Raw genomic sequence first — 9,346 nt, forward strand, 5'->3', positions numbered from 1 at the left:
ATTTGTTTATTTTTGTTTTTATTTCCATTACTCTAGGAGGTGGGTCAAAAAAAGACCTTGCTGTGATTTATGTCAAAGAGTGTTCTTCCTATGTTTTCCTCTAAGAGTGTTCTAGTGTCCGGTCTTACATTTAGGTCTTTAATCCATTTTGAGTTTATTTTTGTGTACGGTGTTTGGGAGTATTCTAATTTCATTCTTTTACATATAGCTGTCCAGTTTTCCCAGCACTACTTATTGAAGAGACTGTCTTTTCTCCGTTGTATATCCTTGCCTCCTTTGTCATAGATTAGTTGACCATAGGTGCGTGGGTTTATCTCTGGGTTTTCTATCTTGTGCCATTGATCTATATTTCTGTTTTTGTGCCAGTACCATACTGTCTTGATTACTGTAGCTTTGTAGTATAGTCTGAAGTCAGGGAGTCTGATTCCTCCAGCTCCGTTTTTTCCCTCAAGATTGCTTTGGCTAGTCAGGGTCTTTTGTGTCTCTGTACAAATTTTAAGGTTTTTTGTTCTAGTTCTGTAAAAAAATGCCATTGGTAATTTGAGAGGGATTGCATTGAATCTGTAGATTGCCTTGGGTTAGTAGCGTCATTTCCACAACGTTGATTCTTCCAATCCAAGAGCGTGGTATATCTCTCCATCTGTTTGTGTCATCTTTGATTTCTTTCATCAGTGTCTTATCATTTCCTGCATACAGGTCTTTTACCTCCTTATGTAGGTTTATTCCTAGGTATTTTATTCTTTTTGTTGCAGTGGTGAATGGGATTGTTTCCTTAATTTCTCTTTCTGATCTTTTGTTGTTAGTGTGTAGGAATGCCAGAGATTTCTGTGCATTAATTTTGTATCCTGCAACTTTCCCAAATTCACTGATTAGCTCTAGTAGTTTTCTAGTGGCGTTTTTAGGATTCTCTATGTATAGTATCATGTCATCTGCAAACAGTGACAGTTTTACTTCTCCTTTTCCAATTAGTATTCCTTTCATTTCTTTTTCTTCTCTGATTGCTGTGGCTAGGACTTCCAAAAACTATGTTGAATAATAGTGGCGAGAGTGGACATCCTTGTCTTATTCCTGATCTTAAGAGGAAATGCTTTCAGTTTTTCACCATTGAGAACTTCATTTCAGGCCTCACCCGCCCCTGCTCCCCAGCACCGCCTCTCCTGTGACTCATGCACTTGTGACAGACGCACAGCCCCTGGGAGCCTCCCCTGTGCAGACACACTTGAGGTCTGAGGTCCCTCGCTCAGCTAGGAGCAAAGCCTCAGTGCAGACGAGGGGCCCATAGGAGATGCAGGATGGGGGTGCAGGAGTCCTCCGGGCTTTGAGGGAGGGCACGAGAAGCGTGATGGGAAGCCTGGAATCGGAGGGTTGTGGGAGCAGCGAAGAGGGCGTCTCAGTGAGTAAAGCCAAGGTTGGGTCAGCAGCGTCAGACAGCAAAGGACCGTGTGGAGAGGTGAGGATGGAACTCTGCCCAGTGGGCTTGCTGACTGGGAGGTGGCAGTGGCCCTGCTGGAGCTGTGGGCACATGCCTGCTCTTTGCCGCCTTCGCTTGGCCTGCCATGCCTTTTCCCACCGTCTGCAGACGGCGCCTTCCACGAAGTGGCCCCGGGCCCTGGTGTGACAGAGTTAGTATGTAATTGCCCTTCTTTCGAGCACGGCGGCCTCATGTTGGTTTCTGCCCTTGTTCCACATCTGTGGGCAGTGGCCACGCTGCAGTCATCCTGGGGTCTCCTGGGACGGCTCCTGGGTGTGTGTCCACCCTGCTGCCATGGGAACAGGAGCTGCAGCCTCTGCTCATCAAAGCCCTGGGCCCGGCAGGGATCTCTTTGTCTGGGGCAGTAGTGTCAGCCCTTGTCAGTACTCAGCCATCAAGGCACTAGAGTTGTCCAAAAAGACAGTGAAATCTTAGGCTGGCGACTTCTTCCTCATTTTAGGCTTCATTTCTGATGATGGCAATCACTGTGTGTGAACGACAGTGCCAGGAGTGTATCTCAGAGCTCGTGTATTGGTTGATCTCACCCATTTTTTTTTTGGTCACCATTGTGTCATCTGTTTACCTGAAGTGCATCAGCTTGTTTTGCACACCTGAGGTCCTGGGACCTCAGCATAAATCACCCATGCCGCCTGACTTCTTTCTTCATGTAGAATTTACTGACAGGAGAAAAGCATTTGTTGAGTATTCCTTCCCCCTTTCCCACCCTTCTGTCAGGTACCTTCTTTCAAAGTGAAATAAATCAATATTTACTTCTAAAGTCTTGGTTCACAGTACATTCTCCCATTTAAATGAAATGGAAACAAACAGTAAAAGAAGAAGAAGAAGAAGGCCTCCATCTACTGCAGAAAAACAGCTCAGGCTAAATGGATTAATACTTTCCACTCAGGGTATCTCTCTAGCTTCTAGTAAATTCCGTCAGTCCAAGTTAAAGGTTCCTTCCAATCAGTAACTTTGTGTGGAGCCCACCCCAGAGGTGCCTCGTCCATTTTCTTCTCTACATTAAACATGACCCCGTCTGACAACAGCCCTTCCTGCTGTCAGGGAATGACACAGGCACGGGCCCGAGGGAGACCCCTGGACGCCCCATGGGGCATTCCCAGAGACGCCGTGGGGTCGTGGCTTGTTACAGAGGGCCGGGCAGGGAGGAGACCGTCCCACGCCAGGCTCCAGCTGGGAAGGGAGTCAGAAGCGTCATGAATGGGAGCTCACGGAGGCCACCTGAGCAAACCCACTGCTTCCAGTCTCTCCTGGGGGTCCTGGGAGTCATTGCTCCTTTTGCCCTCTCTGCCTGGAGTCCCATCCCCATGCCTCCTCCGGAGGCTGCCCTGGCACTCTATCAGAGCATCGCTCGGTTCCTGTGTCTGCCCCGCTAGACTGGTTTTCCACCGTGTGCTGCCTGAGCGCCCATCAGGGCACCTGCACCCAGTGGAGCGTCGTTGCACAGATACTGGGTTCTTGGTCCGTGCCAGGCATCCGCCCTGCCCACCTGGCTCTGGGGGAAGAGCTGTGCCAGGGCAGTGCCGTCCTAGCCCTCACGGAGCTCAGTCCACTGGGACCTGATAAAATGACAAAGGTTTTGTTGAATGAATGAATGAATGAATAATTGACATGCCGCAGTACCTTAAGAAAACGTTGTTCAGTACACGAATGAAGACACCAAAATCGCGGTGATGTTGTTAAGCACCCACTTTGCATACGGAATCTTCTTCAGTTCTCCTAGCCGTTCTCTGAACTGGGCATTTTCGTCCCTATTTTACAGATGAGACACCTGAGAGTCATAGGGGAAAGTGGGCAAGGCTCACAGCTAACTGCGGGGGAGCTGCTGTGTAAGCCCCGCGAAGTGCAGGACAAAGTTCTTTCCACCTCACCTTTCGGACCCCCTGGGAAAGGCCGGTCTCTCTGACATCCTCCCTACATCTGAGGGCTCTCATTCCCCAGCTCAGCAAGTCCAGGCCCCTTCACCGTCCTCCTGGGCTGGTTTTGTAATCCTTCAGTCATTTTTGCAGCTCTTAGGGTCTCAGCACTTTCTAAATCTTTCCCATATTGTTTGTATTATTGCTTTTCTCAGAATCAAAGACAGTTGTAAAACAGACCAGAAAGCACAGTCAGGGAGCTGGGGCCTTAGCACCAGCTGGAATTTGGCCTTGTCTGGAATCTGCCTGCTTGGAGCTACAGAGCAAGGCCCGCCCATAGGAGTGAGCAGGCCCCCCCACTGACAGAGCCCCGGGGCAGTGAGTGCCCATCAGCAGACCCCTCCCGTGGCTCCGAGGCCCCAGTGTTGGTGGACGACACCTGGGAAAAGCCAGGCGTGCAAAGGCGTGTACTCCTGCCTGGTGTGATGTTGATCTTCTTCATGCCCAGAGCTGAGCTCCCAGGGTGTGTGGAGAGACAGATAACCCAGGATAAACGAGTCCCTTTTTCACCACCAAACGGACCAGCTATGAATTTCCAGGAGACCCCGCACCCAGCCCTCTACACGGTTGCAGGAAATAACTCCTAGAGTGCCTCGGCAACCCCCACGCCTCTGGGAGGCCTCACGAGAAGAGCTTGGACTGGGTGTTTGGACTTGGGTTCCACCATTAGCCCCAGCTGGGGCCCCTGACCACGTTGCTTTGCACCGGTGAGCGTCACTCTCCTCATCTATAAACCGGGGGTGAGCGCAAGCGTAGCGCATTGCCGAGATGATTCGGTGCAGGAAGGACCAGCTCCTGGAATGTGCCAGATGCTCCATAGGCAGTCGCTGTGATTCTCTTGTCCTGCTGGACCTGGAAGTGGGGCCCGTGTGACCTTTCTCTTGCCCTCCCACAGGTCACGGACGAGGAGCCCAGTTCCAACCACACGGTCATGATCCAGGAGACCCTCCAGCAGGCCTCCGTGGAGCTGGCCGAGCAGCATCACTTGGTGGTGTCCTCCGACGACGTGGAGGGCATTGAGACGGTAACCGTCTACACGCAGGGCGGGGAGGCCTCGGAGTTCATCGTCTACGTGCAGGAGGCCATGCAGCCCGTGGAGGAGCAGGCCGTGGGGCAGCCGGCCCCGGAGCTCTAGCGGACACGCAGTGTGGGACAGCACCACGGGGCGGGGCTGCCGGCCTCTGCGGAGCCCCCGGGACACCCGGGGCGGGGAGGCCCCAGAGCAGCGCTCTCCGCAGCGCTCTCCTCTGCGCTGTCCGCCCCGGCGGCCGCGTGGGGCTCTCGTGGCCCTGCTTTGGGTGGGCGAGGGAACAGCATCACCAGCGACACAGGAGCGCTGCCCCCAGCACAGGCACACACACCTTCCCCCCGCGTCGTCTGCTTCCAGAAGGACCTGTGCCTCAGCTCCCCAAACACGGCCCGTACCGCATAGCCCCTTTGCTTCAGGTGTCGAGCAGAGACCCCCAGTTCTCATCGGCGTCTTCCCTGAATCACAGCCTACCTTTGACCCCTGTCTAGGTGCCGGATCTTTACCTGGGACTACTCTGCCTCCTGGTAACCAGGAGGCAGCTGTCAGAGAAAGTGACCTTAGGGTTTTTGAATCACCTGTGAGAGAAAAGAGGGTTGGGGTTCTCTACACAGTTCTACCCTCCTCCAGCATCAAGGGCGCTTATTATCATGTGAAGTAGCTATGGTTTGATGGCCCTCCCGCTCCCATCACAAGTGGTGGCCTCAGCTTACTATCTTGGAATTCTTTTGCTTTTCAAATAAATGCACTTTCTCCTATCCACCTCCTACTCTAAGGAGGTGAGGCGGATAGAATAAAAGCATTCTCTGCCTGAGTACTTCTGCTCCTGTTAGGTTGGTGGCTTTACCTTTCCCCTTCCCAAGTCAGAAGCTTGGATTTGGACCCCACCCAGGACCACCCCCTCTGAGGCCCAGGCCCCACCTCCTGTGGCAGCGACGCTGTTCTCCCTCTGAAGCATTAGCCTTGCTTTGGGGCCACTGTTTGAGGCTGACGGTCTGGCGCCCCACGTCCTGGCACCTCGCATCGGGTTCGCTGCAGCCCCTTCCCACCTTGGGAGGAGCGGTAAACCGGCAGTCGGGAGCCTTCGTGATGCTCTCTAGTCCGACGACCTTTTGGCCCAGGTGCTCGTGATCAATCCCGTACCTTTTGGCGCCTCTGCCGTGTGACAGCCTTGTGGAGGCGCCGAGGGGAGTCCTGCGGCCCCCCGTCCAGCCCCGGGCTCTCCTGACATCGTCACCCAACATCCAGCTCACTGAGGTCACGATCGTTTTTCTATCAAATGAAATTTAATTTAATTTATAGTGATTCTAACCAAGTGTTGGAATAAACCATCCTTTTAAGTTGTAAAATACCAAGCTATTGCCTCATGGTTTTAGATTTTCACATTTCTAGACTAGACAATGAAATCATCTATATTACATAGGACGGCTCACAAAGCCGTTCATCTGAAACAACGTTTTTGATGCTCTTTGGGCACTAAAAACAGCCAGAACTTTTGATTCAGTAACAAATGAAGAAAAAGCCTGAGAATTATTTTTAATCCTACGATGGTTTGCTGTCCTTTGTTTCCAAGGAAGACATTACTGACCCATTTTCAGTAAAGAATGAACTTTGAGTTATTTCTCTAATAAGGGGGGTGGATTTTTACCAGTCTTGGTAAAGGTAAATGGTACAACGAAATGACGGATTTTTTTTCTCTTAATGTTTAGAAGCCTGTGTGTCATGTTTGTTTGTTTGTTTCTTGACATATAATTAACCTACGACACTACGTTAGTTCCAGGTACACAACATAGTGGTGGGATATTTTAATACATTACAAGATGATCACCACAGTAAGTCTAGCTATCGTCTGTCATCATACAAAGTTATTACACAGTTATTGACTGTATTTCCCCATCCTGTACGTTTCACCCCCATGACTCATTTGTTTTGTGACTGGAAGTCTGTACCTCTTAATCTCCCTCACCTATTTCACTTACCCCTCCAACCCCTCTCCCCTCTGCAACCACCTGTTTGTTTTCTGTACCTGTGAGTCCGTTTCTGTTTTGTTACGTTTGTTCATTTGTTTTGTTTTTTGGATTCCACATATAAGTGAAATCATATGGTATTTGTCTTTATCTAACTGATGGCACTTAGCATAATACCCTTTAAGTCCATCCATGTTGTCACAAATGGCTAGATTCCATTCTTTTTTATGGCTGAGTAATGTTCTATTGTGTAGATATACCACATATTCTTTACCCATTCATCTGTTGATGGGCACTTAGGTTGCTTTCATATATTGGCTATTGAAAATAATGCTGCAGTGAACATAGGGGTACAGATATCTTTTTGAATTAGTGTTTTTGTTTTTGTTCTGAAAAAATACCCAGCTGTGGAATTGCTGATTGTACGGTAGTTCTATTTTTAATTTTTTGAGGAACCGGCATACTGTTTTCCATAGTGGCTGCACCAATTGGCATTCTCACCAGCAGTGCACAGGGGATCCCTTTTCTTCACATCCTCACCAAAACTTGTTATTTGCTGTTTTTTTGATAACAGCCATTCTGACAGGAGTGAGGTGATATCTCTTTGTGGTTTTCCTTTGCATTGCCCTGATGATTAGTGATAGTGAGCATCTTTTCATGTGTCTGTTGGCCATCTGTATGTCTTATTTGGAAAAATTTCTATTCAGGTCTTTAGCCTATTTTTTAATTGGGTTGTTTATTTATTTTTGATGTTGAGTTGTATGAGTTCTTTGGATATTTTGGATATTAACCCCTTATCTGATACATTGTCTGCAGATATTTTCTCCCATTCAGTAGGTGGCCTTTTCATTTTGTTGATGACTTCCTTTATGGTGCAAAAGCTTTTTAGTTTGATGTATTCTCATGTGTTTATTTTTGCATTTGTTTCCCTTGTCTGAGAAGACATATTAAAAAAAAAATACTGCTCTGACTGGTGTCAGAGAGCATACTGCTTATGTTTTCTTCTAGGGGGTTTATGTTTTCAGGTCTTAGATTTAAGCCTTTAATCCACTTTGAGTTTATTTATGTATATGGTGTGAGAAAATGTTGTAATTTTATTCTTCTACATGTAGCTGTCCGGTTTTCTCAGCTGGAGGTTTCGTTTATTTATTGGAGAAATTTCTTTCCCCCATTGTATATTCTTGCCTCCTTTGTTGTAGATTAATTGACCATCCATGTAAGTTGGGTTTATTTCTGGGTTCTCTATTCTGTGTCATTGATCTACGTGTCTGTTTTTGTGCCAGTACCTTACTGTTTTGATCACTGTGGCTTTGTAGTGTAGTTTGAAACCAGGGAGTGTGATACCTCCAGCTTTGTTGTTCTTTCTCAAGAGTGTTTTGGCTCCTTGGGGTCTTCTGTGTTTCCATAAAAATTTTAGGATTATTTATTCTAGTTCTGTGAAAATGCCATTGGTATTTTGGTGGGGATTGTATTGAATCTGTAGATTGCCTTGGGTAGTGTGGTCATTTTAACAATATTAATTCTTCCAATCCATGAACATGGTATATCTTTCCATCTGTTTGTGCTGTCTTCAGAGTCTTAGAGTTTTCCAAATACAGGTCTTTTACCTCCTGGGTTAGATTTATTCCTAGGTATTTTATTCTTTTTAATGTAATTATAAGTGGGATTGTTTTCTTAATTTCTCTTTCTGATAGTTCATTTTTAGTGTATAGAAATGCAACAGATTTCTGTATATTAATTTTGTATCCTGCAACTTTACTCAATTCATTTATTAGTTCTAACAGATTTTCGGTGGCATCTCTAAGGTTTTCTATATATAGTATCATGTCATCTTCAAACGGTGACAGTTTTACTTCTTTCTTTCCAATTTGGATTTCTTTTATTTCTCCTGCAACGCTACTCAATTCATTTATTAGTTCTAACAGATTTTCGGTGGCATCTCTAAGGTTTTCTATATATAGTATCATGTCATCTTCAAACGGTGACAGTTTTACTTCTTTCTTTCCAATTTGGATTTCTTTTATTTCTTTTTCTTGTCTGATTGCTCTTTCTGGGGGCTTCTAATACTATGTTGAATAAAAGTGGCAAGAGTGGGCATTCTTGTCTTGTTCCTGATCGTAGAGGAAATGCTTTCAGCCTTTCACTATTGAATGTGACGTTAGCTGTGGGATTTTCATATGTGGCTTTTATTATGTTGAGGTGTGCTCCCTCTGTACCGACTTTGTTGTGAGTCTTCATCATAAATATATACTGAATTCTACCAAAAGCCTTTTCTGCATCTATTGAGATGATCATATGATTTTTATTTTTCAATTTGTTAATGTGGTGTATCGCATTGATTGATTTGGAGATATTGGACTATCCTTGCATCGCTGGAATAAATCCCACTTGATCATGGTGTATGATCCTTTTAATGTATTGTTGAATTTGGTTTGAGGATTTTGGCATCTAAGTTCATCAGTGATGTTACCCTGTAATTTTCTTTTTTTGTGCTGTCGTTGTCTGGTTTTGGTATTGATGATGCTGGCCTCGTAGACCGAGTTCAGAAATGTTTCTTTCTGTTGGAGTTTTTGGAATAGTTTGAGAAAGATAGGTGTTAACTCCTCTCTAAATGTTTGGTAGAATTCACCTGTGAAACTATCTGGTCCTGGACTTTTGTTTGTTGGGAGTTTTTATTACAGATTCAATTTTTTGACTGGTAATTTGTTCATATTTTTTATTTCTTCCTGATTCAGTCTCAGGAGATTGTACGTTTCTAGGAATTTATCCATTCCTTCTAAATTGTACATTTTTGGGGTGTATAGTCATTTGGGGTCTCAGAGTTATTTCTTGTGATCCTTTGTATTTGTGCGGTGTCAGTTGTAACTTCTCACTGAGGTCAAGGTTTGTCTCCTCCGAGAACCCTTTCTTCAAATGAAATCTCGTGCAGGTGTATAAGCAGATGTAC

At 46.2% G+C, this 9,346-nt stretch overlaps 1 protein-coding gene across 27 annotated transcripts in view; it reads left to right on the top strand.

The window, feature by feature from the left end:
• ZFAT (zinc finger and AT-hook domain containing) overlaps positions 1-5,778 on the top strand; it is a 264,652-nt gene extending 258,874 nt beyond the window's left edge. For all 27 annotated transcript variants that reach the window (XM_055091063.1, XM_028500259.2, XM_028500260.2 and 24 more), the window contains one exon: positions 4,301-5,778. In XM_055091063.1, the coding sequence (XP_054947038.1) occupies positions 4,301-4,540 (240 nt within the window). In that variant the 3' untranslated portion in view covers positions 4,541-5,778. The remainder of the gene's footprint in view (positions 1-4,300) is intronic.
• The last annotated feature ends 3,568 nt before the right edge of the window (positions 5,779-9,346 follow it).

The sequence above is a fragment of the Physeter macrocephalus genome, chromosome 15 (assembly GCF_002837175.3).
Source record: "Physeter macrocephalus isolate SW-GA chromosome 15, ASM283717v5, whole genome shotgun sequence".
NCBI lineage: Eukaryota > Metazoa > Chordata > Mammalia > Artiodactyla > Physeteridae > Physeter > Physeter macrocephalus.